The 15,290-nt window shown below is 46.9% G+C and overlaps 1 protein-coding gene across 3 annotated transcripts in view; it reads left to right on the forward strand.

Annotated features, from left to right (window-relative positions):
• The window catches only part of DIAPH1 (diaphanous related formin 1), a 103,416-nt gene extending 88,572 nt beyond the window's left edge, over window positions 1-14,844 (forward strand). For 2 of the 3 annotated variants that reach the window (XM_060635890.3, XM_060635888.3), the window contains 9 exons: window positions 1,698-1,792; window positions 2,116-2,217; window positions 2,447-2,686; window positions 2,820-2,949; window positions 3,685-3,809; window positions 4,394-4,558; window positions 4,698-4,833; window positions 6,770-6,856; window positions 12,896-14,844. In XM_060635890.3, coding sequence (XP_060491873.1) covers window positions 1,698-1,792; window positions 2,116-2,217; window positions 2,447-2,686; window positions 2,820-2,949; window positions 3,685-3,809; window positions 4,394-4,558; window positions 4,698-4,833; window positions 6,770-6,856; window positions 12,896-13,053 — 1,238 coding nt within the window. In that variant the 3' untranslated portion in view covers window positions 13,054-14,844. Of the gene's footprint in view, window positions 1-1,697; window positions 1,793-2,115; window positions 2,218-2,446; window positions 2,687-2,819; window positions 2,950-3,684; window positions 3,810-4,393; window positions 4,559-4,697; window positions 4,834-6,769; window positions 6,857-11,268; window positions 11,325-12,895 lie in introns of all 3 variants that reach the window. The other variant, XM_078450168.2, reaches the window with a different exon arrangement.
• Window positions 14,845-15,290: the final 446 nt, after the last annotated feature.

Genomic DNA, 15,290 nt, shown 5'->3' on the forward strand with positions numbered 1-15,290 from the left:
AGGGGCAAGTAAATAGTGGGGGCGGGGGGTGGAGAACTGAAAGGAGACTGGAAAGGAGCAGCAAGAAAAATGGTATGACAAAGTTACAAGAAATGGGAGTAGTGAGGGCCCAAGTCCCAAAAAACAAACAAAACAAAACAAAACAAAACAAAAAAAAGAAATGGGAATAGTCAGCAGTGTCAGATGAAGACAAGAGTCCCCTAAAAACAGGACAGGACAGCTCCTCTGGATCTGGTGTGAGGAAAGTCAGTAGCCTAAGCAAGAATAATCTTGGTGTAGCATAAAAGTTAAGAACAGAGGTTCTGGAATCCTTTAGTATTTAAATCCTGCTTCCAACAATTACTGGCAGTGTGACCTTGGATTTGAATAGCTTATTAACTTTAAATACTAGGTTTCTATGAAATGAGGCTAATACTACAGATGTATGGGGATATTATGAATAGGGTGAAATGAGATCATGTATGTAGGTTATGTGTAAGATACCACGTCTGACGTTCACAGTCTTGTCATGGACTCTAGGGACAGGAGAATAGATGAGAGCTGCAGCAGTGGAAGAGAACAGACTGCTGTGCTGTTAGAATGTTAGACAGTGAGGGAAAGAAGTTGGCAGTTAGGAGTTTCAAGTCAGGGTTTTGGTTTTTTGTTTTTTAGATGGTAGAAACTGGATTACGTGTATGCACTGAAGGAAAAGGTCCTCAGGGCCATGTGTTCTTTTGAGACACAAGAAAAGGATGAGTACATGGGTGTAGTTGCTGAGAAGCTGACAGAACTGTTGGCACAAGGCTTCTTCTCTATAATTCCACACAGTCTTTACGTAAGCCTTGTCTATTCTGGCTCTCGCTGAGGACCTCCAGTGCATAAGAAAATGTTTGGCAAGTAATTTGACCAGTGGCTTCAGTTTTTTTCAGCGAAGAGAAACAATATCTTAAAAATCAGAAGTGGTGGGACAGTTGCGAGAATGAGGATATTTTGGGAGGAGCTTGCAAGAGGGCGCAGTGCTGAGACCCCCGCTATCATTGGTGCCGCTACACACTGATGAACTGTGATCTGCAGAGTCTTTGCCAGTGGTATCCATTAGCCCAGGTGCCAGAAGAGAGCGATGAGAGGTCTGGATTGACCAGAGACTGGAAGGAGAAGGAAACTAAACAGGAATAGTAGTAATGGAAATGGCAGTAATAGTAGAAACTGAGTGAAACTCTATACTAGAGGGTGGAGGTGAAGTGGAACTCACACATCCAGAGAAAATGGAATGGTTGGCTCTCCCACCAGAGAGAGTACGTGCATGCGCTCTGATGAGGTTGAGGGGTCACTGTCGAGACCGGTGCTAAAACAGGAAGACAGGATGTGTTTGTTGGGGAATGGGGATATGGCAGTTTAAGAATCAGCAGTTGAAGGCAGTGGCAGCTTTGAGGCTGGAGTCATGGGAGTGGGGAACTAAAAATAGAGTGGGATGAGTATCTTGGACGTATAGAGATAGAGAAGATCAAAATATTCCTGTGTGAGCAAAGGCCAGGAGCCACAGTGTTTGTTGAATGTGTACTTCGAACGGTGTAGCTGGTATATGCCAAAATGTGGGGATTCATGAGAGAGAAAGCTGGGAGGTGGGAACCTTCCACACTGGACTCAAGAACTTGGATTTTAGCTACAGAGGCAGTGGGGAGCTGGTGGAGGTTTTTAATAGTCTCATTTTCTGGCAGCCATCTTTCTGGGTTCATTCCGCATGGCCTATCAAGAGATTAAGAATGTCATCCTGGAGGTGAATGAGTCTGTTCTCACTGAGTCTATGATTCAGGTAAGGAGCAAGGTGGTTCTGCTGGATTGGCTCTTCACATCGCAGTGCACTAGCCTCATTACCTCTCTGGGTAGAGGATGAGGTCCTCTAGCATAATGGTCTAGAGGATGATTTATGGAATGCTGGCTTTGGGTAAGCGTCCGTGTCTCTGGTGGTTAGGTTATTCCTGGTATATTTTTCAAAAGTCCTGCCATCTCATTAGCTACCTCTCCCCCAATCCATGTTTCCTTCTTTGTGGTCCCTGGGCACAGTGGGGGGCTGACAGGAGGCCCAGGTTGTCAGCTCTTCCCCCTCAAACTGAGACAGTCCCTTCTCTCTTTCAGAACCTCATTAAGCAGATGCCAGAGCCAGAGCAGTTAAAAATGCTTTCCGAACTGAAGGATGAATATGATGATCTGGCTGAGTCGGAGCAGTTTGGTGTAGTGGTGAGTGAGGCCTATGGTAGTAAGCTCTTCCCTGACTCCCTTGCTCCTCTGCTCCCCCAGAGTAGCCATGGTACTTGTTCCTTGCCTCTTTTCTATTTTGAACCAATGTTTCTCTCTGTTTGGTATTCTTGAACTCAGAGCCTCCTATAGGAGAGGCTCAACCCTGTACGTTTTTTCTGACTTTCCCTCTCCCTGCCTGCTGTACCAAACTGCTTGTCTTCCTCACCAGATGGGCACTGTGCCCCGCCTGCGGCCTCGCCTCAACGCCATCCTCTTCAAGCTACAGTTTAGTGAGCAAGTGGAGAATATTAAGCCAGAGATTGTTTCTGTGACTGCCGCATGTGAGGAGTTACGAAAGAGTGAGAGCTTCTCTAAACTCCTGGAGATTACGTTACTTGTTGGAAACTACATGAATGCTGGCTCCAGGAATGCTGGTGCTTTCGGCTTCAACATCAGCTTCCTCTGTAAAGTAAGCCAAGGGTTTAGAGCAGAGCAACAGAAGGGAAGGCTGCCGGCCTCTGGGGGCCCAGTGTGGCAAAGTACTGTTGGTCTCAGGTGATCTTGGGTATGTCAAGACTGACAGTTTCTCCTCTTTCCCCAAGCTTCGAGACACCAAGTCCACAGATCAGAAGATGACACTGTTGCACTTCTTGGCTGAGTTGTGCGAGAATGACCATCCTGATGTCCTCAAGTTTCCAGATGAGCTTGCCCATGTGGAGAAAGCCAGCCGAGGTGGGGCAGGTTGGGGCAAAACTAGAAGGCTATTTATTTCAGGCCCCCAAAATCTCTGCACAGGGACAGAAGTAACACACGGTCTAGATCTTATCTTAGATAATTTGCAGTTCTGCCTATTTTAGGTGGGAATGGGAGAGGGTTTAGGCATGATGTCTAAGCCACGGGTAGAGGATTATCAGGCAGAGGGGAGGTCTCCGTGTATAGAAGTGAGAAGCACTCTCTCCTTTCTGAGGGAAATCCCAAATACTAAAAAACAACTGGAAGAAAGGTAGGTGTTTTTAGTCTAGGTCAGCAGTTATTTTTATTCAGAAAGCATGGACTAGATTGTCAAAAATCAGGCCTCATCATCCTGGAACTACACAAAGAAAAAGCAGCATTCGGTAGAAATGGGAACAGATTTCTGCCCTTCCTCTGTATTTCTGTGTATATCTCCTTCCCCTTCAACTGTGTGCCCTACAATAAATGAGACCAAGATCCCAGGGAATTTCATAGGTTCTTGTTAAATTAAATGAAACCTGTCTTCTCCTTATGGAGGCTGGAGGTTCAGTTATCAAGTAATTTATAGTTGAACCGGAAAGATGGAAACTGAAATGTGGGAAACAGCTAGAGGAGAGAGCGTGAGAGCCAGGATAACTGGGTACAGCTGTATGGACAGAGCCTGGGCCCCAAAGACTGGAGGCTGAGGGTCTTGAGACTCATCATGAACTCTTTCTGTTTTTGTGTTTCCTTTAGTTTCTGCTGAAAACTTGCAAAAGAACCTAGATCAAATGAAGAAACAGATTTCTGATGTGGAACGTGATGTTCAGAATTTCCCAGCTGCCACAGATGAGAAAGACAAGTTTGTTGAAAAAATGACTATATCCTTTCTTAAAATGAGGGAGTTGCTTCTTAGGAAGGGAAGGAAAATGTCCCGTGGGGGAACAGCAGGATAGATCTGGTGATAGACAATTTTTCCTTCTTGAAAAAAATTCTGTAAACAAAAAAAACCCATGCACATAAACGAAAATTCCTCCCTGATACCTTACCCTTTGCCCCATCTCCAGTACACACACACACACACACACACACACACACACACACGTATTCTCTTCTCCCTCCCCTTACCAGAGGTAACCACTACCACTGAACTTCTGATTTTTACCTCATGAATTTACTTTAAATCAAAACCGTGTTGTATTTCTTTTTGAATATAATATGTCTTAAGCCCAGGTTCCACAGCAATATATGGAGAACAGCCTCTTTTTTAATTGCCACCTCCTTTTCTGTAGGTGGACCATGGTTTATGGTTTGCCATTCCCCTATTTTCGATATTTAGGTTGCTTCTTGGTTTTGCTGTTATAAACAGTGCTATGCTGAACATCCTTGTGCATCTCTGAGTGTTCCTCGGGGCCAGAGAAGTGGATCTGCTTCTTGGTCTTGGTCCTTTACTTCCTGGCCGCACAGCTTTGTGAAGGATGCACAGGAACAGTATAACAAGTTGCGGATGATGCATTGTAACATGGAGACCCTCTATAAGGAGCTGGGAGAGTACTTCCTCTTTGACCCCAAGAAGGTGTCTGTGGAAGAATTCTTCATGGATCTGCACAACTTTAAGAATATGTTTGTGGTGAGCAAGGGCTAGCTGCGGACTGAATCTTTTGTGGACATTTCTCACTTTCCACATTGGTTGGCTTCACATTGGTTAGTGTTGGGTGAGCATATGCGTAAGTGCATACATGCCCACGTGTTGTTGTTTTCCTCCACAGCAAGCAGTCAAGGAAAACCAGAAGCGGCGGGAGACAGAGGAAAAGATGCGGCGAGCAAAACTAGCCAAGGAGAAGGCAGAGAAGGAGCGGCTGGAGAAGCAGCAGAAGAGAGAGCAACTAATAGACATGAATGCAGGTAAGAAGTGGAGGAGAAGGGCTAATGGGTTGAAACAGGAACATTTGCAGGACTTCTCTGCCTAGAACGTAGAGGCCAGAGACAACAGCTCATGTCTGAGCTCAGCTCCTGGCAAAAGATTGTTGGCAGTCTTCTACCTCCAAGAGCCTGATGCTGGACTTTCACCTCAGCTCCCCTGCATGCGCGATCCAGTTCTCCGAGCTCAAACCCTTCTCTCTCCTTTGCCAGTTTTCCCGCATTAGGTCTCATCTCCCCAGTGATCTAGGACTGCTGTAACACGTATTGTTCTGCCCGTCCGAATGTTCCGCTGGCCTGTTCTTTGTATCCTGTACTAAATCTTCTGTTCTTTTCCCCAAAATGTTTTCCTGGACCCACTCCCATCTCTTACTGGTGGCTTGCCCTCCCTTTGTGCTTATTTTCACTAAGGGCTGTGTCCTCAGTACTTCAGCAGAGTTGTCCACACTGTGCACACATAACCGTGTGTACCTATCAGATTATAAAGGGATTGCACTTGTGGAGAGGGGGCATGGGGGCTGGCCGCTCTCTTTTTTCGTTAGCAGAATCTGTTTCACTACCAGAAGCATGTCTTTGTTGAAACATATGGCCTTAATTACTGGCCTTCTGTTTCCGGTCTCTGCTGCCTTCCTGCTGCTTATGCCCTGCCCCCGCCTCTGTCAGCTCCTTCTGTGAGGAGAACTGTAGTATACATTGTGCACAGAATTTAGCTGATGCCACCCTTCTTGAACCTGAGGCACCACCAGCTATCTAAGTAAAGGGGTTCTTAGGGCCGCCAAGTCTGGCAAGAATCAAGTGCTTTGCTGAGCACAAGAGACCAGAGCTGCTCTAGCACCTCTTCCTCCCAAGGACTTTGCTTTGGCAGCTCCTGTTGTGATGAGGCCCGGGACCTTAAGGAGCAGAACAGCCTACACTTTTTTCTTTTCTTCCTATTTTTCTGGGAAGCATTTCCACAGTCCTTCCTATAGTTATATATATAAGCCACAACATTTTGTTCTGCGAATGCTGTTGAAGCCCACACCACGTATCTTTCACTTTCCCCCTTTCTCCCCTGGTGGCCAGGGTTTGTCCCTAGATGTAGGGAAAGGTGGAGTCCAGCTGACATGCAGGATGAAAGCTGCTCCTACTCACCTGGCTGTGCAGCAAGACCTGGCCCTGGCCCGGGTCCCCAAGGCAATGCAGGAGGTTGGAAATGTAGGTCACCTGCACTGGTGATGTTCAGCCAGCAGGTGGCGCGGGGAGCAGTGAGCCCAGCCTTGTAGCTAACAAGCCCGCAGGCTCCTTGGGATTTCAGTTTCAGATTTCACCACCCTGAGCTGTTGCCATGGAAACAGAGCCGGGCTGGAACAAGAATTCTACATTAACTCTTTACATTCCAGCCAGGATGGTCTGCTTACATGCTGAGCTGGTTCTGGAAGATGCAGCCACAGGGGTCAGTACTTACAAGAAATTCAGTCTTGATCAGGGGTTTCTCCTTTTTCCTCAGCCCTGCTCTGAAACTGGAACCAGGCTCTCCCTGACCTGTTTATGTGAACTGGAGTGAAACACTTTAGGATAAAGAGCGAGTGATATTGTTCCATATTAATTTCATAATCCCAGTCTGTGTGCTTATTCTGGAATTAGACTTGGGGATTTCTGCAATTTTCTGTGCTAGTCCTGGTTGTGATAGGAAGGAGGGTACTGCCAGGAAATACCCCAAGGTCTGCAGTGGTTAATAGGCAGCCAAACCTTTTCTTTTAACCATTTTCAAACAGATGCAAGTAAACATGGGCTGTGGGGTTGAGCCCTCTGTCTGCTCTCAGCCCTTAGCCACTGTGGGTGATAGGAAGCCAGTCAACAGTCCATATACATTATGTGTGGGGCTCAATGCTGCATGCTGCTCAGGCTGAAAAGCATACATCTCCATCTTTGTTCATGACAGAGGGCGATGAGACAGGTGTGATGGACAGTCTTCTGGAAGCTCTGCAGTCAGGCGCAGCATTCCGACGGAAGAGAGGACCCCGTCAGGGTAAGTGAGCAGGGGAAGCCCAGCCTGGGCCTGGAAGGGGTGAGGCTGTTTGTCTTGGGCTGAAGAACGGGTAAAGATGCTCTGACAGTTTAGAAACTTCCTCACAGTAGGCCCTGCATCAAGAGTGGGTTGTCGAGGGCCTCTTCCTCCCATATTAGAAAGCCCTGACCTGAGGAACTAGGTCTCGTGGGACTGAAAGTGTACATTTGATGTAGGAAATACAAAGAAAAGTTAAGAGTCCTTACTCAACTTCACAAGCAGAAAAGACAGAGAAGGTTAGGCATCATTATCCTCACATGTAATAATAAAGAGGAGCAATCCATTGGAAGAACTGTCTCTGACAACTACCTTTCCTTGGGTGAGTTAGCTTCCACTGCCTTTGTGTTCCCTATTTACTCCCCCACAACCCTCAGAAGATATAAGTGGATTAAGTTGAACCAGAGCCTCTAAGAAGAATTACGAGGACAGGAGGACAGATGATCCAGGCATTCGTATGGGGGAAGGATCGGTAGATAAGCTTCCTTGGAGGGAAGCGCACAGTGGCTAAGAGACTAGTCCACAGAAGGTAGAGCCAACACCGTCCGTCATGCAGGGCTGACTTGCACCATTGGGTCTGGCGAAGGCCCTTTGGGACTAGGAGTGATGGCTTTTTTCCTAGGTTGAAGGTGGGAATAACAGAAAAGGCAGTCATCAAGGGTTTCTATTTTTGAGAGAGTTAAAGATGTGTTCCCTATTCCCTGGCTGGTATATTCTGTAGGTCTGTTTGAAAGCGCTTTAAAGTTATTGTAAGGAGGAGGTGTGCAGCTTGCTTTGGCCAGCGCTTAGCTGTTAACACAGAGGTATCTGTAGGGCTTAAAGTACCTATCATAGCCTGGAAAGGGGACCCTGGGATGAAGGGTATAGAGCATGCTAGCTGCCATAAACTTAGTGTCCTGGCCCAAAGGTTGCTGCCTATTTTTGCCCATACTCTGAATTCCCAAAGGGAAATTCCCTTCTGAGGGCTCTTCTGTACAACCTCTGAACCTTCCCTAAATAGGAGAATCCCTCATTTACAAGTCTTGGCATCCTTTGAGAAGAGGTTCTCTAGTGCAAGAATAGGTGATTATGATGGACTTAGAACTTCCTGGGTACGTTTAGTCTTACAGATCAGTGTTTGAGTAGAGAGTGCAGCTGGTAGTATTTATTTTGTTTAGTTTTTACAGGTTCTTGTGACATTGTTCTCTACTCACCATATAAGGTGATGTGGCCTTACATTAGGTATTTCTAGCCAAAAGAAAGTACATTGCATCTCACTGTTGACTCTCTCAGCTAAATGCCAACCTGCATCAGATTTTTGGTGGGGAATTCCCTTTTTAAGCCTCTTCCTCTGAAACTATACTAGAATGCCAGATGCTTCCTGTACACAGGCAGCCAGACATCAATGTCTTCCCTCTGTGGGGGAGGCCCCATTCTCTATTTCTTCCCAAGTAGGAAACCAGGACTCACAGGCAGAGGAAGCAGGGATTTTATTGGAACATAACCTTTCAGCAGAGGATCCAAATTAGTCAAAATGCTATTTTCCCAGGGTAAGAAGGAATAGGAGAATGATACTAGGAGATAGTGCAGCAGAGAACTACATGATTTTTAAATTGGTTCCATCCTGTAACCTAATCTTCCTGGGCTCTGGGTGTCTAGAAGAATCTCTTAGGGGAGACACCTTGACTTACTCTGGTATCCTGCTTAGACAGTGCATTCATGTCCTCTAAAGTGATCTGGCCTCACACTAGCTGTAAAGGTTCTATCACAGTAGAGTGTGACCAGCATCAGACTAGGTAGAAATCAAAAGACCCAGAGTCAAGTAACTCTGATGCTATGTACCTTGGACAATTGTAGGGGATTCTGTTTCTTCTAGAGCTGGACTAAAATGGTCTCTTGGGTCCTTTCCAGCTTTAATAATCCTGTTGTCATTGGACAAAAGAATAAGAGAAGACATAAAAGAGGCTGGACTCAGAAGGCCCCGTTCTCAAACTATAAAATAGGCCCTGGTGGCTACAGGTTTCCTTCAGTGGCTCCTGCACTTAGCTGGTCCATTCCTTGCTTGGCCTCCTCTATCCCTTGTGATCAATTGCTTTGAGCCAAAAAACTGAAGCCCTGTCAAGCAGATCTGCCTCACAGGCCTCCTCAGTCCCAGCTGTCCCAGCCTCAAAGACCCTGGCCTTTTCCTTAGTATTTAAAGGAATGTTTTAAAAAAAAAAATCTTCCCGTCTCTGGAGACCCGAGGGAGTGTATACTGAGTACAAAGTATACAAAGAACCATTGAGTTAGAAAAGGAGAGTTACTATCAGGGCCGGTTCATTAAAAGTGACATGTAAACTGCTGTGATCTGCAGGGTGTGGGAGAACAATGGTTTGAGTGTCAAAGGGAAGAATCCATGTGATTGTATTACAGCTACTATTTCAGGCTGACGATTGAGTCAGCATGTGGTTTTAATGACTCAACTTTATCTCCATGTCTGAATTGTGGCCTCTTATATACAGGCCATCTGCCCACTGGGATAAAAATCAAGGAAGAAATTCATCTTTCTTTTCCTTTCCTTCCCTCTAACCTCCACCTACATTAATAGAACCTTAGAGTCAGGAGAGCCTCTAAAGACCTTAGTGATTAGCATCTGACCTCCTCATAGATGAAAATAATTAAGACCCAGATAAGCTCTTCCTCTCCCAGATCTGAAGAGCTAGAGCTAGAACTGTAGCTCCCTTTTGTGATTCCAAGTCCAGGGCTATTTCCACTAAGCCTACTTGATGGACCGGAGAGGACAGTGACCCCTCTGTGTAGGCCAGAGTATTCTTTCATACTTTCTGGCAGAGAGCACTGGACACGGTACCGTTGCTTCAGGGAGTTTTCTGATGTCTACGTGTCTATAGAAGGTTAAGAGTATTTCCTACATGACCACTTATTCTCCCTCTGCTTTTGTAAAAATAGGACAGGTATTATAATTAGGCAAGTTTTAGACAGTAATGAGTTCTTTTAGGACAGTAATGACTATCTCATCTGTCCTAGTTTCCTCTCCTCCAAGGAAGCTTATTAACAAGAACACTTCCTCTTCAGTAGCAGTTTCTAGCCTGCATTTTATAAATGTAAATGTCTTTTTTCCAAATCATTGACCTTTTTCTAGTTATAATATGCTTGGTGGATTTTGCTGATGTTTTTATCTTAGCCCACCTGAACTTCTAGGAATCTGTCTTCAGAGACCTTTGACCAAAGTCTCAACATTGTTCCCTTTTCCCCACAGGCTGTGAGACTATTCTGAGTTAATAATCCTCCTTGATCTAATATAGTCAAATTATGTATCTGCTTCTATGGCTACTTGTCAATAGTCTCAAGTACTCAAGGTAGGGAAAGGAGGGGAAAGCTCAGTTTTTCTTAATTGTTCAAACTGTTGAGTATAATTGTGGCCCCGAAGACAGAGTGGAAGGCAGAATTCTTGAGTTCTGTTGATTCTCTTTCCAGTTCCAATAAGAGCTTTCTCAATTCTGAGAAAGGCCACATCTTAGGCCACATCCCTGTGTACTTAACTTTCTAGGCTTAAAAGGGAAGTTTTGGGGGCACCTGGGTGGCTCAGTTGGTTAAGTGTCATACTTCAACTCAAGTCATGATCTCACGGTCCATGAGTTTGGGCCCCATGTCGGGCTCTGTGCTAACAGCTCAGCCTGGAGCCTGCTTCGGATTCTGTCTCCCTCTCTCTCTGCCCCTCACCCGCTCATGTGCGCTCGCTCACTCTCTCTCAAAAACAAACACTAAAAAAAATTTTTTTTAAGGGAAGTTTTGGTCTTCCCCCCACCTACCATCCACTCTTAGTTTTTGTGAGACCTGTAAAGCATCAGAATCTTTTGGAATCTAGAAAACCTAGAAACACTGCTTGATTAGGTACAACTGGTATCAACTTAGTTTAGAGGAAGAAACCAGACTTTTCCCATGTTGCCCAGGACAGGTCTCCCTGAAGACCCAGTATTCTTTTCCCTCTGGGGTCTGGAGTCAAATTATTTCAACACAAACGCATTTCTTTAGTCACACACAAATAGTTGGCAATATTTTCTCAACTGCTAGAGGATAAATACACAGGCACACTTGAGTGACATCAAGCCATTGCCTTTCTGGACATGAGAAGTAGGGTCCTAGAGAAGGGAATAAATTTAGAGAAGAGCAGAAACTAAGTGGGGCTGAGGCAAAGAAGATCTAAGCACATACATGTAGACTTCCCTAGTCACACTGTCCCCACCCCAGTCACTGAGGTGGTAGCACATGTTTATAGTCAAAGTAGTGGCCTGTGTGGAACACCTGGAGTATAGGTCACATACCTTCCACCTGGAACCAGAGGGTGAGCCCTTGTGCCTCTCAGTCAGGGCCTTCACTCTTCTTTCTCCTCTTGTTAGACAGTCCATTGTGCCCCTGGCAGGAGGAGTTGGAGGAGGAGGAGACCTATACACTGGTAACCTGTGGGCATGCAGCGTGCTCCCTGACCTAGGGGTGGCCTCTGTTGTGTGAACACAGCAGTGCTGGCTCTCTAGTGAAAGGGTGGGCCTTCCCCGTTTGGCTTCTGCGCTGCCTAAAGCTTTTTGCTGGTCCAAACAAGGCAAAGGTGTTATGGGCGCTTTGTTCACTGCTTCCTCTGGACCTCTTCATTCCTGCGCCTGTCCCAGAGCTGCCCTCATCATTTATCAAGCTGTTCTTGCTTCTGTAAGGCTGAGGTACTGCTTTCTCCACTCATCTTTCCCATGACCCAGCAAAAGCTGGGTTTGTTTAGATATAAATCAAATGCTTAGAATTCACCCTTTTAAAGTCTACAATCCAGTGGTTTCAGTATATTTTTAAGTTTGTGCAACCACTAATTCCAAAACATTTTTACCACCCCAGAAAGAACCCTCCATCCCCACTGGCAGTCATTCCCCCAGCCCCTGGCAATCGTGAATCTACTTTGTCTCTCTGGATGTACCCATTCTAGACATTTCATAGAAATGGAATCATAGCACGTTTAGCCTTTGTGTCTGGCTTCTTTGACCCAGGCAGGCAGCTCTTTGTGTACATGTGGTCTTTCTGTGCTGTTTTGTAGGGCATGGGAAGAAGCAGAGAACATGAGATGGGCATGGTCCCAAGGAACTGCCTTTGTGCTGAATGAAGATACTGGGGCCATAAATCTGCATTCCATAAATTGTGACAGTCTTAGGGATGGCTCCCAGCAGTGAGAACAGAAACTCATGGCTTAATTGGTTCTTCTCTTTCTAAGATTACAACTGGAGCGTCACCATCCCTTAACACATTGGAATCAGATTTCTTTGTAGGAGCCTGTCCTCACCATCCCTGACTGCAGCTCTGCCTTTGCTGACATACCTTTCATTACCCACTCACCCCTACCCCGACATACATACCTTGTAGGGCCCTTGGCATTTGTCTCCCAGCTGCTACTCCTGAAGAGGTGGGGAAGAGCTGGGCATGGGGAGAGGGAAGGGGGGTAGGGGTACACATGGGAGTGTGACGTGCACTTGACGTCAGCGCGTGGCTGCTGCTCCGCTTTGCGGGAGTTGCCCCCAGCAGCCTACTGAAGGCCTTCTTGTGGTTGGACAGGCCTCCCCAGGTCTGACTTGAAATGGTTTTGGCCTAGGAGATTCCTGAAAACAGCCAAGAAAACAAAACTACTACTTTTTACTAAGCCTGAGTCTATTTAATTCCAACAGCTCTATGATGAGAAAACAGATTTTGGGCACTTCATTCCTCTTTAAGTTTTACCTAACAAGCCTGAATCACATTTTTTCTGTCTAGCTATATTCAAACCAGTGTACAGTTTTCACACAGGAAAGCCTGCACCACATGCTCTCTGCACCTAGGAAGTATATTCCACATGTTGTTAGGTCTCTGCCCCTCTTTCTTTCAAAGAAGGGCCTTCTGAACCAGACTGTGCAGCCACATTTGCATGGCTTTGGGTGGAATGTCTGCTACAGAGTTTGAAAGGGATTAGAAATTGGGCCTTCTGTGGACAAGATCTCTCATGTCTTTTCTTTGCAGCCAACAGGAAGGCTGGGTGTGCAGTCACATCTCTGCTAGCCTCGGAGCTGACCAAGGATGATGCCATGACTACTGTTCCTCCTAAGGTTGCCAAGAACAATGAGGGAGTCCCCACAATCCTTGAAGAACCCAAGGAGCTGGTTGGCCGTGCAAGCTAAGCTGGGTCTTATGGCCCCAGCAGCTTCCTTAGTGGAGCCCCAGACTGTCTTGCCCTGCAGCATGTGCCTAAAGGGTCACAGAAATATTCCTCTGGGGTGGCTGCTCCCACTACCTTGACCCTGTCTTACTCTCTGGCCTGCTGCTCTCTGTACATCACACACAGCTTCAGCTGCCTGGAGGCCAGTAGGAAAAGGCAGTGTGGGGAGGCCTGAGCCCAGCCCGCCCTGGCTGTTGTATTACCAAAGCAGGCTCTGTGTTTGCTGCCTTAACCCCAGCGGTCTTCTGTCACTCTGAGGCCTTGTCTCAGACCAGGCCCCACCTGCTTTCTCAACCCCTGCCTTTCCAGTAGGCTTTTACTTTGGTCAATCTTGCTGGGTTCGTGCTTTTCTTTTGTGGTTTCTCTAGCCCTGAGAACAGCATGGGGCTTGTGAACCTTTAGGCCGTATCCCTCGTTTCATCGCTGTCACCTCTGCTCTGCTCTTCCCTCTCCCGGTTACTGTTATTTATTACTAGTGGTGTGACACTGGGAGCCATGCCCAGAGAAGTGGGGAGGCAAACCCCACCCTCCCCAAACCTTCCTGGGAAGGGCCTCCCAAAACAAAAAGGACCTGGACCACTTGATCTGTTCCACGATGGCCTAGGCCAGAGCCTGTGGGCAGGCAGGATATAGAGACATTGTGGGACCTGTCCCCAGCCTGCTGCCATGTTTTATGACCCTGCCTCTGTGAACCCTCTATACCTGCCCCAGGCTACTGAGCCATGGTCTCTCCTCACATCTTCCCCGGAGCTTTGGTGCATCTCCTCTGGAGTATGGGCTTTATTGTGACCATCCCAACACCTCACCCTCTGTCTCCAAGGAAATGGGAGGTGGAGCCTCCTGGCTGAGAAATTGTTTTGCAAATGGATCTATTTTTATATGAGATTTTTTTTTAAGAGAATAACTATCCCTTCCCCCTTTCCCCTCCATAATGTAAGAGATTTTGATGGCAGGTCCTGGTGTCCCTGGGGTTTCTCCCCACAGGCCTCAGTCCTGAACAACACCCTGGACCTCCACCTCCACCCTAAAGCCTTCTGGGCCCTTGAAGTCCAGTGCAGATTTTCTCTCCCATCATCTAGTTCTGGGGCAGGAGGAGCTCTTCTCTGGTAGAGGTGGACCAGGCCTCAGTGGTGGGAGCTCTGAGACCACAGAGTTTTTAATAAAAATTTAATATATTTATCAAGCCAAATGTGCAAATGCTAACTGGACACTGGGCAAGTGAGTAGTGTTGCCACACAGCGTCCCCCTGCTCCCTTATGAACAGTGGGCAGGCCAGACTGTTCAGAGGCCCTAGCTCCAGGAAGCTCAGATTCTCTGGCTCAGGGTGACACTTTGCCCTCCTTTGCTTTTAGCTTCCACCCCCAGGTAGGAGAGAGAATGACACTGCTCAGGCTTGACCCAGAATTAAAGTTGTTGGAGCAAAGGGGGGAACGCAGGAGACCTGAGGCTTCCTACAGGGAGGCCTTCAGGCCAGGAACAAAGGTTCTGTTTGCTACAGCTGTCTGTGTGAAGGGGCAACAGCATCTCCTTTGAGTAGGGGGGAGGCTGCTCCCCTGGGTCCCCTCCTCTTCCCTGCTGACATCTGGGGCTTTGACCCTTTCTTTTTTAATCTACTTTTGCTAAGATGCATTTAATAAAAAATTTAAAAAGACAAAATGCAAACCTGTTTCCCTTGCCTCTTGGGCTTCTGGGATGTCATCAACTCCAGTTTGTTGGGTTTGTTTCCAACTGTTAATAAAGCATTGAAACAGTACTACCTTACCTCCTCCTTTGTGACTTTAAGCTATTTTCCAAATCCCTGGTTGATCTGACAGATCATTGTCAAAAAGCTTAAGGTGCCTAACATGTGCCAGACAGACACCATGCTTAGGCTTCTGCCCTTAAATTTGCATCTTACAAAGGAATAGGGCCCCAGTTCTATTTTGGCAGCCTGGTTTGGAACCCTTTTCTTGAACTCGGTTCTAGTTCCTCACCTCCTAGCACCCCCACGTCAAGAACTACTAGGTCCTGGCAGTACCTGTGTTTCTTTTGCTGAGGGAAGATTCTCCCATCTCCCCTCTTCATGTCTCCCTGCCGCCGCCCCCTCCCCCCCCCCCCCCCCACCTTGGTGGCCACAGACCAACCACACTGCAGATTAGAGGAATTTATGTGGGGGAAGAGGGGGACAGAAACCTGAGCCTGCCAGCAGAGGTGAGAAAG

Source organism: Panthera onca, chromosome A1 (genome assembly GCF_046562875.1).
Source record: "Panthera onca isolate mPanOnc1 chromosome A1, mPanOnc1 haplotype 2, whole genome shotgun sequence".
In the NCBI taxonomy this organism is placed as follows: Eukaryota; Metazoa; Chordata; class Mammalia; order Carnivora; family Felidae; genus Panthera; species Panthera onca.